This window comes from Manihot esculenta, chromosome 6 (assembly GCF_001659605.2).
Source record: "Manihot esculenta cultivar AM560-2 chromosome 6, M.esculenta_v8, whole genome shotgun sequence".
NCBI lineage: Eukaryota > Viridiplantae > Streptophyta > Magnoliopsida > Malpighiales > Euphorbiaceae > Manihot > Manihot esculenta.
In genome coordinates this window covers 4,902,635-4,920,828 of record NC_035166.2, presented here as the reverse complement: position 1 = coordinate 4,920,828, position 18,194 = coordinate 4,902,635, and the positions used below count along the sequence as shown (strand labels likewise).

The following is an 18,194-nucleotide window of genomic DNA, read 5'->3' as shown; positions in this document are numbered from 1 at the left end:
CGCATACCAAACCATTGGACCACCTCACTAAACCTGCCAAAATATGCCTGAAAACTCTGTTTCAAGCCATAGAAGGATTTTTGAAATCTACAAACCTTGCTTAACTCCCCTTGGACAACAAAACCAGATGGTTGCTTAATATAAAATTCCTCCTGAAGGTCACCATAGAGAAAAACATTTTTAGTATATTTTTAATATTGAGTTGATGTAAAGGGCAACCATGTGTAGCTGCTAAGGAAATGAACAATCGAATAGATGTGAGCTTGGAAACTGGAGAGAAGGTATCAGAATAGTCAACTCCATAAGTTTGAGCATAACCTTTGGCCACTAAATGGGCCTTGAGGTGAGCAATAGATCCATCAAAATTCACTTTCACCAGAAACACCCACTTACATCCAATAGTCCGCTTTTCTAGAAGTAAGAACATCATATAAATATTTTATTTTTAATAAAATAAAGTTAATATTTTATTTTATTTAATAAAATTAAAAAATTTGATCTCTTTCTTTCTGTATATTTTTTAATGCTTTTAATAGAAATTATTTGTGAAAAATAGATAAAATTTTAATTTTTAAAATAAAAAGTTCATATAAAAAATCAACAATAACAATATATATAATAAATAATGGATATCTAAAAAAAAATGAGCGAAAGGATGGAAGAGGTGAATGAGAGAGAGGAGAAGGTTCATGGAATGAAAAGAAAAAGAGATAAAGCCCCTCTTCATTCATCTCTTTTTCTCTCTCCCTAATTTTTTCCAATAGCCTTGGTTTTTTTTTTTAGCTCTTCTATCTCTATACACCATCCATTCACTCTCATTCTCTCTCCACCTATTTTATTATAATGATTATTATTATTACAAATTTTATATGAATTTTTAATTATAAAAATTAAAATTTATTTTGAAAGAGAGTGAAGAAATTTTATTATTATCATGCGAAGTAAAACAAATATTAAAAATTTATTGTATTAAAAAATAAAAATCAACCACAATAAATAAAAAACCTGTTGATAAAAGAATCCAAAGGTTTATGAATTTTCACACTTATACCATAAATTTAAAATATTAAATAACAAAATTAATCTTTTTATATTTATTTCAATTTTAATTATTTTTAACTAAAATTTTATTAATCCATGTGGATTATTTTTTAAAATGCATATTAAATAAAAAATATAAACATTTACATTACTTTATATTTATATTTTAAATTTTAGATTTTAGACAGTAAAGTCAAATATTTTTTAATTTGTCACAATTACGACTATAACAACTAAATTAAATTTGAATAAATTAAAAATAAATTATAATATAATTCATAAAATTTTATTTGACTAACAAAATAACCCTTAAAATATATATATTTATTTTAACAATATTTTTTTATTGATACTATTATTTACTTCTCATTCTCACTTTTATACATATATTACAAACTCATGAAAATTTTAAAATGTAAAAAAAATTATATACTATAATATATAATATTTTATTTTATTTAATATTATTAATAAAAAATATAGTTTTTGTTTAAAAAACTAATAAATTAATATACATCATAAATCATAAATATACTTGTTAATATAGGTGAGCAAAACAAAGAGAGAAAAATATTGAATAGTTCAAATAAGAGATGCTTCTATGAGATTATCAAATATATAACTTTATAGATTAAAATATATAATATTTTATTTTATTTAGTATTATTAATATAAAATACAGTTTTTTATATATTAAAAATATGCATATTGAGTATAAATATTTCAATATATAATATTTATACGTACTATTTTATGTAATTTGAATTTATTTGTGATAAATATTTATTAAAAAATAATATATTTAATATTATATATCATAAATATAAAATAAATTTATTTTTAATATAAAGTTTAATTTATTAATATAAAATTTTAAAAATTATATTATAATTTACATTAATTTTTTTATTCAATTTATTTTTTTATAATTTTGATAAATTAAAAAGAGTTAAGTTTTATTATTCAAAATTTAAAATTTTTTGATATAAATATAAATTAATATAAACATTTAGATTTTTTTATTCAATAATTTTTTAAGAAATAATCCACATGACATGTAAATTAAAAAATTTTTAATTAAAATTAATTAAGATTAATAACTAAAATTAAAATAAATATGAAAAATTTGATTTTATTATTTAAAATATTAAATTTAGAATATAAATAAATAAAATTGTAAAATTTTACTTCAATAAATTTAAATAAAATAATATTACTAGTGCAATGCCAGTAACTACGCGGAAACTATAATTTTGAATTTATGCACTCAATAATAATTAATATAAAAATTTAAAATTTCGCTAAAATTAAAAAAAAGAAAATTTTGGCTGTAACTGAAAAAATACTAAAGTTTTATTTATTTATTTACTGCTGAGATAAAAAAAAAGTAGTTTGTGGGATTGATGGAAATTTGTTCTTGCAATTTGCAAATTTCTTTTGGGATAGCATTGATGACACAGAATTTTTCTAGTAAATGTAATTTTAGCTAATCGGAGAGTGTTGTAAGCAATTTGCCGGCCTATCCTCTTTCTCATCCTTACAGGTTTGTGATTGGCTTCAACCTTTGATAATTAAGGTGGCCACAATTTGTTCAAATAAGTCAAAACTGACAGAATGAAAATTAAATTGAAATTTAAATATATTTTAAAATAAATTTTTAATTAAATTCAATTTTCGATTAAATCCAACCGTACAGTCTACGGACCCTAAAAAAATCCACGGTGTTCGCTATCACACTCCATCCACCACTAGCATATAAACAAAAGTCATCGTTGACTTCTCATTACAAGAGAGACAACCCTAAACCACAATGTACGTGATCATTCTCCCTTCTTCTGCTTAGCAGGAGTCGCCAGGGTAGACCCGAGTAGATTTATTTATTTTTTTTAAATGAAAAGGAAAAAGAAAAATCTAAAGATCACCAAACAAAACCACGAGGAGACGCTTTCACCTGTTCTCGACTTTCTCTCTCTCTTACATTGAACACACTCTTATTCTCTCTCAGGTTTCCCTCGCTTTATTGCTATTCTGGTTAAATTCGATTAGTGGCGAGAAAATTTTAACGATTTAAACTGTTTTCTTGTTAATCGAAGAGAAAATTACGTTTTTCTTTCGTTTTATTTTTTTAAAATTGTAGTTTTTACTTGCTGCAGTTCGAACTAGGATTATGGTTTTGATGAGACGTTTATATGGAGGGTTTGAGTTGAATTCATTTTGTAGTTTGGATCTGTATAGGGAGTAGGGTGTTTGATAGTTCAGGGAGTGAAATTATGTGTTTTGGTTTGTTTGCAGATCTGGGAAGCTAGGGTTTCGGTGATTGGGTGAAAATGCATACCAGGTATATGGAAAGGACTAATAGTATGGCTAGAGGGAAGAGGGCTTTAGAAGGTGGAGAAGAGCAGCAACCTGAGCGAAAGCGCCCTGCTTTAGCTAGGTAAATTAGTGATTTTTTTATTGTTATGTGGATGGTCATTTAGTTGTTATATTACGATTAATTTCTTGTGCAATTTTGGGAATTAGTGCTCAAGCTGTTGTTGACATCAGTGGCAGGTGGGTAATTGAGTTGTGTTATGTTGCAATGCGTTGACTCTCATTTTGCTGCTTGTTGAGTTCTGTTCTCTTCATCTTGAAAATGGAATCAGCTCTTGATAATTCGGAAAACTGGTTTTATTCTTGTTGGTTATGGCTGTTTACTCCGCTTGCTAAGCTCAAACTTTGTCTAAGTTTATTCTATATATAGTTAATTTTTATTTTTTAAACACTTGTTTAGTTTCTAAAACCCTTAATTGTGACCCAGAATGTTACCGTTTTGGCGGTGTATTTGGGATGCTCAACCAGCATTTTATGGGACTTTATATTTCTTGTTTCATTTACTTCTTTATTTTTCTGTAGAATTGGGAATACTATTCTATATTGCCTTGCATAATTTCAAGCACCTAGAAACTAGAATGACTGTTCTAGTGTTTACCTTGTAAAGTTAGACTTACTGGGTGGTCTAGGGAAAAAGAAGGATGTGGTTGGATCTTATTGTCAACACAAAGTACTTAATTTATCAGGTTGGATATATCTTTATCATTTCCATTCCGGCTTGGGCTTTTAGGCAAGGTTCACAAGTTTTCTTGCTTCCTTTGATATTCCTGTTTTACTCTTTTACTGTTAAAGTAAGCATGAAAGAGGAACCTTTCATGAGTCCCTAGCACAGATGCAACCAATAGTGCAGTCATTCTTCAAAGTGTTTCAAAATTTATAGGATTTTGTAGTTCTGAAGTTGAAGAAAGCATAGACGCATGATGCTGCTTCTTTATCCCTCTCACCCCTTTTACTATCAAAGAGTTACGCTTTCCTCATTACTCTATTTAATTCTATTTATATCAAGAAATTCATGATTTATCAATGTTCTTATAATTATTAGTTTTACTAATTTAGGTGTGAGATGATGTTTTCCTTTGGCTTGTTTTGTTTGTTTTGTATTAGCTTCTTGTCACGTCTCTCCTCTTCTTTCAAATGCTAAAATTACTATGAATGTTTTGCTTTTGTTTAAAGACATGATTATTATTCTTTCTAATGGTTATTCATTCTATGGAGTTCTATTTAATGCTAATTGATATGCATCATGCAGTGTCATCGTAGAAGCTCTTAAGGTGGACAGTCTGCAAAAGCTCTGCTCATCTTTGGAACCTATTCTTCGTAGAGTTGTAAGAATTTCACTCGTTTTTCTACCATTTTTCTGTATGAACTGATAAGAAATGAAGCATACAGGGCTGCATTTCTGGGAGGCTACATGTAATTTGGGATATTAATGTCTGATTTTATGATCTGGGTCATTTAGTTTTGAATTTAGGGATGTTGTAATAAATCATTAGCAGGAATCACAATTCTGAGGAATATGTCATTGGATAAAAAGGAATCTCATTTGAGCTCAAATGCCATACATCTCTTGTCTTAGGAATCTCATCACATTCACCAAGTACTCAAGGCTGAATGTTTCTGTCAGCTTCATTTTTATGAATTGAGGTTACAACCATATTAATAAAGTGAGTACTCTCCCTTTGTGGAATTGAAGAAAGGAGCAGGTGCTTTGGGTGAGAATGAAGTCCTCTTAAAGGGAGACTATCCCATGATAGAAGGGCTTTCAAGTTTCAACTGCACAACTTGGTTTATTCTTTTTGGTCTACCCTTCTCCCTTTTCTGGATGTCCCTCCACCCTTTCCAAGCGAGCAATTCATGATTTATTATTCAATACAATGTTCCTACAGGTGTTTATTGTGTTGATATATTGCATTTGTTGTTAGGTTTTCAGGTCATTTGGCTAATTTTGTGAAAAATTTCATGAGCTGCAATTAATGCAATGTAGTTTAGTTTGATTCTGTGACTGCTGAAGATTCCAGTTCCAAGACTGATTTCTTATTTAAAACCCTGTTCTTCCACCCTTACACTTGTCAATTTTGTTCAACTGGTGCATGAGTCCACCTAACTGTTAACAATGTCGATATCTATTGCAGTGATGTGGGATGTAAATAATTGTCAGAGAAAGGAAAATAATGGGCTAATGTCAAATGGATATGGTTGCTTGTGGAGATTTTATTTTGTCAATAAGAAAATATTAGATTAACTATTTCCCTTTTATGTCATTCTTATATGCGTTATTAGCATATTTAATTTGTCATTTATATTTTTGTTTTGTCATTGCAATTTATGCTGAGCAGGTAAGTGAGGAAGTGGAACGTGCTTTAGCAAAGTTGGGCCCCCCGAGAATCAGTGGAAGGTAGAAGAATTTCTTTATTGAAGTTCATCTTTTCATATATGAGTTGCACATTTCTGAGTGTTGGTGGCATATGTTTGATGGTTGTAACCATAAATGTTTGTTTACTATTTTTTGACTAACCTGTATTTAATGATATTAAATCAACCATGGCACTCGGATTCAAGAATAAGGTTTGTCAAATATTTGTAGGAGCGAAAGTCATTGAGTATGATTATTGGCCAAGTAGTTCACCAATTTGAGGTATCTTGGATTGTGTTTCTATCCCCATGCCAGCAATTCCTTTGTGGATTGTGGAATGAATCACTGGGAAAGCAATTCCATTATGTTGGATGTTGTTGTAGTTGATGTAGTGGGGATTAAGTAGTGGGAGGCTTTTCCCTTTATATTTGCATATATCATAGCTGTTACGGTCTTAGGTCTCAGATCGCGTCACGGGATGAATGATCGGGAAGGAGCTCATTAGAAGGAGCTCTTAACACCTCAGACTCATTAATGCGAAGTCTTAAATCTTAAATTTGTTTTCAATCAGTTTCCTGCAAATGTTTTGGCATTACATCATCTGGCCAGACCAAGTTATACGTTATTATAGATTTACTAAATAAAAAGTCTTCAGGCCCTAGGAATTGGGACATCTGTGAGGACCATGATAGCCGAGCTAGAGGGAAATTCTTTTGGTATTTTCATGGTTGCACTCTTGATGTAGTTCTTTTGGCTGCTGTTTGTTATTTATGGATAATGTGGATAATACAGCTTTTTTGTATTCTTATTCTAAAGCTTTATCCTTTAAGTGTATATGAAGCATATCATGAAATTGAGGAGATGGTCTTTTAATTAGCATTGTTTCATTGATATGATCTATCCAGTTTGATATGAATTTAATATAACACTGGATGTATTTTTCCTTCCTGTGTATTTTTTAATGATGATTACTTGTTCTTCAGCTGTCCTGATTCTCACTTTAAGGCCATCTCTTCTCTCTGGTACTAAAGATATGGGTTTCTTGATAAAGTTGGTTTGTTATTTCAACATTTTTTTCCAAAATTTTTATTTCAGGTCTTCCCCAAAACGTATTGAAGGGCCAGATGGAAGAAACTTGCAATTACAATTCAGGTCTAGGTTGTCTCTTCCTCTTTTCACTGGAGGAAAAGTGGAGGGGGAGCAGGGTGCTGCAATCCACATTGTTCTGCTTGATGCTAATAATGGCCTTGTTGTAACTTCTGGCCCTGAAGCCTCTGTAAAACTAGATGTTGTTGTGCTTGAAGGTGATTTCAACAATGAAGATGATGAAGACTGGAGCCAAGAAGAATTTGAAAGCCATGTTGTAAAAGAGCGTGAAGGAAAGAGACCATTGTTGACTGGGGATCTACAAGTGACCCTCAAGGAAGGTGTAGGAACTCTGGGGGAACTCACTTTTACAGACAACTCAAGCTGGATAAGGAGCAGGAAGTTTAGGCTTGGCTTGAAGGTTGCCTCTGGATATCATGAGGGCATAAGAATTCGTGAGGCAAAGACAGAAGCTTTCACTGTTAAAGATCACAGAGGGGAACGTGAGTTCTTTTCCTGCATTATTTTTATCTATTTTTGTACCTGTAGGAGAATATTGAGTTAGTGTTGTTAATGTTGACAGTCTACAAGAAACACTATCCTCCTGCATTGAATGATGAAGTATGGAGGTTGGAGAAAATTGGCAAAGACGGTTCCTTCCATAAAAAGCTAAATAATCAGGGAATATTTACAGTTGAAGATTTCTTACGTCTTTATGTTAGGGATTCTCAAAAGTTGCGAAATGTAAGTGTAAGAATTGGTTCTTGAATTAAGAAGTTAGGTTTTGTATTTACCGACTGATCTGTCAATCTCTTGGGTGTAGATTCTTGGCTCTGGCATGTCAAACAAAATGTGGGATGCTCTTGTAGAGCATGCAAAGACTTGTGCTCTGGGTGGGAAGCTTTATATCTATTATCCTGAAGATTCGAGAAATGTTGGTGTTGTTTTTAACAACATCTATGAACTAAATGGCCTTATTTCAGGGGAACAATATTTTTCAGCTGATTCTCTTTCTGATGAGCAAAAGGTTTGTTTCATACAGATCTTCAGGAATAATTTTTTTTGCCCCTGTTGTTTTCTTAAGCTTCTTTTGGTGCTGTAATGTCAATAGTCTCCTGTGTTTCCTGATATGCTAGGTATTACCATGCAGCACTCCCTCAATACTTTCAGTAATAGAGATATATGATATTTTGTCTTCATGTTTTATTTATTTCTTAACCATGTAGCAGAAACTTTTAGACTATCAGTTCACTTAGGAATTACTTTGTAAGCCTGGAGCAATTTTGAGTATGTGATCTAAGTTATAGCTCCATATCTAATGCTCTGTTTTCATCTTGCATTCTTTTCCAAGCTAAATCTTCTACGTCGGTATGTCCAAATTAGTACCACTTATTTTGGGTCACTTAAGCTTTCCTTTTTGGGGAATTCTCTAGTTGCTTCACTGTCTTTGGTAGTAAGAGTTCAAAGTGTCCCAAAATTTTCTCTGGCATCATCTACTTTTTCTTGCTCATGTCATATGATCCTCCAAAGTTTATTTTAATTTCCTTTAGTTCTTTAGCATCTTTGAAAGCTGTAGAATCTTAATTTTGCTATTGTCAGCAAATTGTTAACTGCTAGACCAGTAGCCAATTTGTTTGAAATAAACATAGATGCAAGGACTAAGAGCTACTCCTTAATACCCTTAATAAACAGCATGTTAGTTTGGGACCATAATTCTGAGCTTTTTAAGTCCTTAATTTTTATTTTCCTGAGATATGTTTCTTCTTTCCTTTTCCCCCTCTTTTTGTCTTTTTGATAAGTTTACCTGTATTACATTTCTGGTTTGAATGGAAGTTCTTTTCTTCCTCAAAGGGTTGGATGAAAGTTTGCTGGCAAACTTTATTGGTATAATGGAGATCCTAGATCACAAATGGTTCTATGAGGTGTTAAGTTATAATATCAAATTAAAATTACTTAATTTGTTTTATGTCAGATTTAAGTTTCATGATTGTGTTTTGATCTTTGCATTGGTTAAGGTTAGATGGGTTTTATAGCAGATGGTGAATTATTTCTATATCTTAGTTTTCTATGCATTAGGAATGGAACTGAGCTTGTGGCTGTCAGCTATTTTGTTGGTTATGCTAGGTCTGGATGATAATGCTTTCCCCTTTTCTTTTGTTAAAGAACCAAAAAGAAAAGGTGATTGTAGCTTTTTTATTCTTTTCCCCTCATAGGGTATGTGGATTTTGTGGTGACAAGTCAATACCATGTTCTGCTCTGTTAACAACTATCAGCCAAATGCATTAATGTTGTAAAAGATGCTATTGTGGCAGAGGTGAGATAATAAAAAACTATTTTTGGGAATTTCTTTAAGAATCAAATTTGATTGTTTTGAGTTTGTAAAAATTAATAATGTAATTGAGCCTCATATATATATATATATATATATATATATATATATATTAATTTTACCTTTGCTGTGCCATCATTTTTAATGGTGTTAGTGCATTTAGCTGCTAATTGCTAATGGAGCATAACACATGGTACTAGCTTGTATAAGGGAACCATAAACCCCTACTTGGAAAAGCACTACAAGGTTTTCTTTTTCTTGGTACCTTTTCCTTTTTTTTCCCCTTTATTTTGCTTTTTCTAAAATTTTTTACAATGAAATTATTCATGGAAAATCAATCTTGTAGGTCTATGTGGATACATTGGTGAAGAAAGCATATGAGAATTGGAATCAGGTTGTAGAATATGATGGCAAGTCTCTTATGAATTTCAAGCAAAATAAGAGGTCAAATGCTTTCCAAAATGATCTTCAGATAGGCCAAATAGGTTACCCTGATGCTTTAGACCATCAAATGCAATTGACTCGGCAACCGGCTTCGGTTACTACTGAGCAAGCTTCTGTGCATTCAGGCCTCCAAGTTGGAGGTAAGCTCTTATTGCCTGCATTATAAGCATTAGTCTTCAAGAATAAATGGCATTAAACAGTCTGCTTAATTTCCAACTATCTTTCCCTTTTTTGGGGAGTTAGTTCTTATTGCCTGCATTAATCTTCAATAATAAATAGCATTTAAACAGGCCAGTTAGTTTCTAACATTCTGTACTTTTTTGGGGGTTTTCTTGTGTAGCATCTGGTTATAATGAAAATATGGGAGCAGGGTTCTCATCCCAGTCCCAGCTTGTGAATCCGCATTCACGTGCCCAATTTGACAACACCTCATTCATGTCAAATGAACCTTTAATCAGCAGTTCTCACCAGAACCAAAGCATAAGGAGTGATAACAGTGTTGGCTTGGCCCTTGGTCCTCCTCAGTCATCTACCTCAGGGTTTCAAGTCCTTGGCTCTTCAATGCAGCCACCCAACCTCAATCCTTTTGATGACTGGACCAACAACCGGGACAAGGGAGTTGATGACTACTTCACAGAGGAAGAGATTCGCATCCGAAGTCATGAGATGCTTGAGAATGAAGATATGCAACACTTGCTCAGACTCTTCAGCATGGGAGGACATGCGTCTGTGAATATACCTGAAGATGGGTTTACATTCCCATCATTTATGCAATCACCAATGCCAAACTTTGATGAGGATCGCACACGACCTGGTAAGGCTGTTGTGGGATGGTTGAAGATCAAGGCAGCAATGAGGTGGGGTTTCTTTATCAGGAAGAAAGCAGCTGAAAGGCGAGCTCAACTTGTTGAGTTGGATGATGAATAGTAGTTAGGTTCTTGTTGTCGAGTCTATCTACAACATCAATAGATAGTGGAAGACAGCAATCGACTTTTCATAAGGCAGGCAGCAATATATCTAGGTTTTGGGACTGAAAGATCATGCAAGTCTTGAAGACCTCTTGTGTGAATTGCTTGCTGGGTATTAGGTATCAGAGAATTTCTTCTTGTACAGCCACCTGTACAGTAAGTTGTTTTCCTTGATTATTCCTTTTAGCAAGATGATTCTCTCTGATCACATTATCCTTGGGTGTATTATAATCTGTCAAAGATCCTGTAAGTGGTGAATTTTATATTTCAGCTAATGGCCCTTCATTCTTGTTGACTGATTAGGGGGACCTGTTTCTAATGTTAGCTAAGTTTATTTGTTGTATGGATCAATCATCAATGTTTGCTGAGCTGGTGGAACTTAGTTACCCTTTTACTTTGCGAGTTGCTGCTCTGCTTTTTTAGACATCCTTAGTGAAGAAAAGGCAGAACTGGGAATGATGTGATTGTCTTTGCTTCCATTGGATTATTTGTTGTGTTACAAGTAGCTTCTCGAGGAGGTATTTTTAATACAATCAGATGAATGAAGCTCAGCTGAATGCTATTTGGATATTGTCCTTCATTTATGTGTAGAAAATAACTTATATTTAGAAAATATTTTTTTTATCCGTAACAAAATAATTTATTTTTCATTATTTAGTTTTGATTTAAAAATAAAAGATACTAATAAATTTATATATAACAGTATTAATAAAACTTTTAAAAGTGTAAAAAATAATTGCAAGTGTATTTGAGTAAATTTAAGAGGTTTTAGTTTTATTTTTTTAATTTTCATTTTAAAAGAATATAGTAATAATTTTCTCTTAAAAAAAATATTTTTTTTAATTATTTTTATAAGAATAATATTTTTTATTAATTAATTTTTTACAATATTAAAAAAAATTTAAAAAAAAATTCTGAGCAAAATATTTTGCACGGAAAAAATATTGGTTTAGATTTCCATATGAACAGTTTAAAACTTCATTTGAGCTGAGGGGTATTAATTTGAGGCTTGAGCGCCGTTCATTATGGCTATGTTTGGTAGGGTAATTTAGCAATAGAAGTTTAACTTTTCCTAAGTATGAATGTTAACTTGTTTAGTTGACATGATTTTATAACTTTTCGAAAGATTATTTTTTTGTTACTTTTTGTGGAGAAGTAAATTTCCCTTTCAACTTAAGTAACTTCAAGTTATTTTTCTTATTTTCTATTTTATCCTTTTTATTTTTTTTTCATAATTAAGTATTTAGATAAAAATTAATAAAAAATTGAAGATTATGTTTATTGATAAATAAGGATGCTGTCAGAAATTTTATGATATAATTAAAATTATATATTCATTCAAATAAAAAAAGAAATTAATTAAATTAAATATAAATATAAATATTTTTTATATTTTATAGTAATTTTTATTATTATTATATATTGATTATTATGTGAGTTGAGTATTTAGTCAATATATAATTTTCTCTATTAAATTAAATATTATATTTTAAATAGTATAGATATATTTGAAGTTGAAATATTTATATCATTTTTGTAATCGGATTCCATTTATTTTCTGAGAATTTAATGTTTAACCAAATGCATTCAAATTATACTTTTTATAAAATAATTTCTCTGGAGGTGTATTTCCCAAAAATTTAATTTCTCTAAAACTAGACCATTTTGAACCAAATGAGATCTATATGATAGTGCTTACCGAATGAATGTAAGACTTGAATTGTTGGATAGATAAATTAAATTAAGTCAAGAAATAATTTAAAAGTTTTATTTTAATATATTAGATATTTTATTTTAATTTTTCATATTTTTTTATTTATTTTAAATAAAATAAAATGGATTTATTTTAATGAATTTTGTGCAATTTGTGTATTTTATATCACAAACTTGCGTGATATAATTTTTCATGACATAATTGTTGAATGGAGAATATTAAATTAAAAATAGGAACTTGGGAATCTTACGCTTGTTGATTGAATGAGAACTCTTAATTTTGCCTGTTACGTGAAAATCTTCATTTGTGATGTGGAGATAAGATATAGAGACATTATGAACAAATCTAATGCATTCTAAGAATTAGGAGTAGAGTCATGTAGTGTGGCCATATGATATCACGTGTAATAAGTAGGGCAGAGGATTACAAGAACTGGTCGTGTAAACTTTATAATTCACACCATAACACCCACATGAAATTTGGCAGAGGGATGCCTATTGGACGAGTAGTGTTTGAGTCAGAGAAAAGAACAAATTCCAAAGCAAATTGTGTTTTGTATATGATGAACAATCTTCATTTGATTATGGAGTAAGAAAGCCTACATGCCAATTATATACCATAACCTCTTTTTTTATTTTTTTGGCTAGACAGAAAATGTTCATTTAAGTGGAGGTTTAAAGCCTCGGCACAATAAGATATTAGCAAAGGTAGAAAGGTGTTGGATAAATAAAAGAAGGTTTAAAATTCTAATAAGAAAATCCAGACAGTAAATCTGTTAAACTTGAATTAAATTTAATTCATTCAAAAGTTAGTTCAAGAGATGAATAGTGTTTAAAATCTTCATAAGGGGCAGAATCTTTATAAGAAGCACATTCCTCACGCACAGAACTACATTGGAGTTGATATATTTACAGGTGATCTAATACAAGTGAAGAGACTCTAATTTCATATTAAATTTATATCAGACTTAATTCACTCAAAAACTAATTTAAGAGGGAGGAGTGTCTAAAACTTTTATAAGAGATAAATTACCCTATTCTAAACCGATGTGATATTCAACATATCTCTCACGTTCAGGATTATATTGGAATATAACATATTTATAGGAGATCTAACATTGATGAAAAACTCTAATACTATTTTAAATTTGAATCTCATTCAGAATTAGTTTGAAAAAAGAAAAATATCTAAGCCGAAATTCAACAAAATGAACCTAACTTTGAGAGAGACAGTAGCTAAACGCTGTGCACAACAAAGCAATTATGAATTAAGTCGATGAGGCAAGAAATTGACAAAAGTGAATTCTAGAAGCTCTTGTTTTGACTTTTTGAGTGTTAACTTGCGTAAGCTTGATTTTTTAGTGAATCTTTCACTAAACTTTGCATTGAATATTGGATTGGAAAAAGATAAGGGATCAACTTGATTCACATTAAATGTGAATTAATAGAGTTATTTTTAAATTTTATTAATTAAAATTTATATATTTTTATATCAGTGTCCTGTAGAGAATTTTTTTTAAAATAGTAAGCAAAATGCGAAATTCAAATTATAATTTCTCAATTATTCATTAAATATTACAAGTCCCAAAAAAACATTACTATTTTTTTTTTATGTTTATGCCAATTAATTTATCCATAACATTTATTTTTTAGTAATATTAAATATCTCAATTTGAGCTAGCTCAAATAAATTAAAAATACCCATATTTAATGATATAAAACTTTTTATGACCATGGTAGTTTTCATGGCTTAAGGAAGCTTAAAATGGCTTAAAGATTGTAAGCTTTATGACTTACAAAGCATTACGGCTGATAGGTACCTGCTGTTATTCCATACAATGTGTGGTTCCTGCAGCCATACACATTAATCAATTTATCTCCTTTGGGAATCAAAATTTTTGCCACCTGGTTGTGACCAACCATACTAATCAATCATATTGAGATGTTATGTGAAACCATGTACAACTGTGGTTATGTGGAACCACGCAGATTTAGCCATTATTGGAATTAGCAGTATTCGGTTTAAATCGAAAAAATCAATTAAATCGAAGTAAAATTCAGTTCGATTTGATTTTTAATTTTAAAATTTTCAGTTATTTCAGTTCGGTTCGGTTTTGATCAGAAAAAAATTAAAAAAAATCAAACCGAATTGATTAGTGATAATAGTATATTATTTTCAATAATATAGAGAGATTAGATCATATTAAGACTAAAATATTTCAATTAAATTTTAAAATACTAAAAATAAAGCATAAAAAATAAAAAAATTATTAAAAATTCAAATCGATTAAATCAAACTAAATCAAACTGAATTAGACCGGTCTGATTCAATTTAGTTTCTGGTAAAAATCGATTCGATTTTATTTTCAAAAATATCAAAATTTTGATGTTTAATTTATTCAATTCGATTCGATTTTGAATCGAACCAACCGAATGTTCACCCCTAGCCGTTACTTTGAACCATTCAAAGCATGCTAAAGCAATGATGATACTGTAGTGAGAAAGTTAAAACTCATAGGAATGCAAAGAACTCTTGTGTATTATCTGAATCATTCTCTTTAAGTCACATTCTCTATTTATTACCTCTCTGTTCAAATTGATCATGGCCGATTTAAACCAGGATAATGTATTGCGTAGGCAACTACTTGAGGAGTTATTTGATTTAAGTGAATATGATAGTTTGCTCAATGAAGAAGATGAGGATGCTAACCATCGACTTGATGAATAATGTGAGGATGCTAACTAATAATTTGATGAGTAAGATGATGATCCTGACAATCGGGATGATGAACAATATATCAATGAAGACATTATAACGAACAATGAGATGTTGAAGACGATTCTATACCCAAGATAGTTTTTCCATGCATTGACAGTTTGTTTAAATTTTATAAAGAATATGGTAGATGTAAAGGTTTTAGTGCTCTAAAAGAGTTGTAGTTAAAGTATATGGTGGAAATTTTAAATATATAGCAATTAGTTATGATAAGAAAAGGAAATGAACCACTGAAAAATCAATAAAGAGGATAAATTGCCCTACAAAGCTTAATGCAATTCTAAGGGATAGTGGAATCTAGCAAGTTTCTAAATTTATTTCAAGTCACAATCATGAATTAGATCCTTCTATGTTTAGATTCGTAGCTGGCTATAGGTCATTGGATAATGATACGAGGAGGAGATTGGAGACAAATGATATATCTGGTATAAGACCGTGGAAAAGCATAACGCTACTTGAAGTTCAAGCTGGTAGGCTAAAGAACTTAAGTTGTTTGCCAAAAATTGTTGAAAATTTATTGAGAGAAGGAGGAGGCTTCAACTTGGTGATGGTGATACTAAGGCTATACGTAGGTTGTTTGTGAATATGCAGTAAAAAGATCGTAAAATTTTTCCATGCTATTGATCATGATGATGCTTGTAAGCTTTAAATGTTCTATGATTCATCCTCATGGTAGACTGCTTATGAAGAATTTTATATAGTTAGCTTTGATATAAGTTACCATTTGCAACCATTATTGGAATAAATCATCATGGGCAATCCATTCTTCTAGGTCATGTCTTGATTTCTCATGAGAATGCAAGTACTTTCATATGGTTATTCAACACATGGATTGGATCAATGGAAAACATTCATCAAAAAATAATTCTTACAAATCAATGTGAGAAATCAAGAAGGCAATTTAAGAGGTGTTTTCTAATATTTCATATAGCTTTTGTCCTTGCGACATATATTATGCAAAGTACTTGAGAAGTTTAAGGTTTGTTCATCATGATGTTAAATGCCTTGAGTTTAAAGCACTAATATGTGATAGCTTGACCATTGAGATATTTAAGAGAAATTAAAGTGTCTTTTTGACAAAGCATGGCTTAGAAAGTAATGAATGACTTCTTAAACTTTATTATGAAAGGGAGAACTGAGTTCTAATACATTTAAATCATATTTTTTTGGGCTATAATAGTTTCTACTCAAAGAAGTGAGAACATGTATACCTAATTCGATGGATGTGTCTACTCTATGAGTAGACTCAAGCAATTTATTGCCCAGTATGAGATAACCATATGTGACAAAATTAAGAAAGAGATTTATATCGATTACAAATAAAACCATAGTTATCAAGACATATCATATTTTCATTGGAAAATGCAATTTCAGACGATATTTAAAAACTCAATATTCAAGAAAGTTTAGGTCGAGAATGAAAATGACATTGTCATCGCATTAAATCAACTAAAAAGCATGGTGAGAGACTTAGATAACGATACATGTATTGTAAAATATAAAATTGAGGAGAGATCGATAGTCTATGATTGGTACTAGAATGTGATTGTATTTGAGGTAGAATATAAAAAAAAGACAATATTTGAGCTGTAAGTGCAAGAAATTTGAATCAACAAGAATAAAATGCTACCATATTATGACAAAAATGTCTATTGAAAACATAAAGTTTATTTTGAGTATGTTAGCTTATTATTTTGTAGGTGAATATCATATTGGTGATTATAATCTTATATTTTTTTGCCATATTAATTTTTATACAATTCAAATCATAACATTATTATTGAGAAGTATTATACGTTTCAATTGTTTATATATTGCGCTACATAACCATACACTTATTTTTCTACCTTGGAATGACTATGAATGGCAACTTATATATTTGAGATAGTTTATACACTTTCATACATATATATTTGAGATTGTTTATATACTTTCATACATATATATTTGAGATTGTTTACCCACTTTCATATATAACCGTGAATAACACTCATAAATTATATCTTTTCTTTCTTTATTTTTTTAATTTTGCTTTTGTGCCCCCTTAATAGGATTACATAAACTACGTATGACTATTGGAATGCTTGTCAAAAGTCCACCAAACAAATTAAATAAACTAATGTGACCTATCTGTCATTTTTCTCTTTTAATAATAAACTAATGCGACCTATCTGACAAGGAGAGGGCGAGTTTTTAAGGAGTTTTATCTCACATTTTAATGCATAATCAATAGAGATGGAGGAATTAAATCATGAGATAGCATGTGAACTGTTGAAGAAATGGACACACAACGCCAAGTTCATAGATTACCTAATCAAGAACCCAGTTGCTACGTACCAATAGCTATTGGATAAAGCCCAAAAGTATATCAAGTTGGATGATGAAGTCCAACCATTGAGAGCAGACAAAAAGACGAGTCAAAAGTAAAATCAAAAGCCAGAAATGTGAGAATATGAAGGAGACCACAGAAGTTACCCAGTCTCCCAAGGAGAGATGACCAAAATAAGTATAAGAAGTATCTCCACTGAAGGACTCACAAACACATATTCTAATGTGGATAAAAAAAAATGATAAGGAGGTCAAGTGGCCTCCCAAGCTCAATCCAGGGAGAGCCAAAAGGCAAGACAGGACCAAGTGCTATCACTTTCATGAGGACCACAGATATACAACGGAGGAGTATCGACAGTTGAAAGATGAGATCCAAAGGTTAATAAGGGACGACTGTAAAGAAGCCCAGAGGTAACTGCAATCCAAAATTACGCAGCGAAAAAATAAAAGATCTTTGTTTCCTTTTTCAGGATCCGAGTGCTTCGTTTAATTTGAAAGAAATGATAAAGAAACTAACCTTTTTAGATTTCGAAAATCCTAGTAGGACTATAACTTTACGTTTTTTTTTTACGAAAAGAAACTGTTCCGGACTGATGGTGGTGCTTCTAAATTGAATACCCTCAATGGTATCCACACGAATGTTTTCGCCTGGAGTGCTAGCTCTCTGAACGGATGGATTAGCTATGTGCTCCAAATCTGCAACACATAAAATGATTATAAAAACCCTCCTCACGCTTTTGTAAATCTTTTAAAGAAGGCGTTTTCTATTCACTCATTTCTCTCAAT

At 30.8% G+C, this 18,194-nt stretch overlaps 1 protein-coding gene across 1 annotated transcript; it reads left to right on the top strand.

Annotated features, from left to right (window-relative positions):
• Positions 1-2,885: 2,885 nt before the first annotated feature.
• LOC110616488 (calmodulin-binding protein 60 B) lies at positions 2,886-10,959 on the top strand. The gene is made up of 9 exons (XM_021758861.2): positions 2,886-3,046; positions 3,334-3,475; positions 4,661-4,736; positions 5,748-5,806; positions 6,860-7,353; positions 7,434-7,594; positions 7,674-7,877; positions 9,526-9,763; positions 9,964-10,959. Exons 2-9 carry the CDS (start codon positions 3,369-3,371, stop codon positions 10,548-10,550), a joined length of 1,926 nt encoding a protein of 641 aa, XP_021614553.1. The 5' UTR covers positions 2,886-3,046; positions 3,334-3,368; the 3' UTR covers positions 10,551-10,959.
• The last annotated feature ends 7,235 nt before the right edge of the window (positions 10,960-18,194 follow it).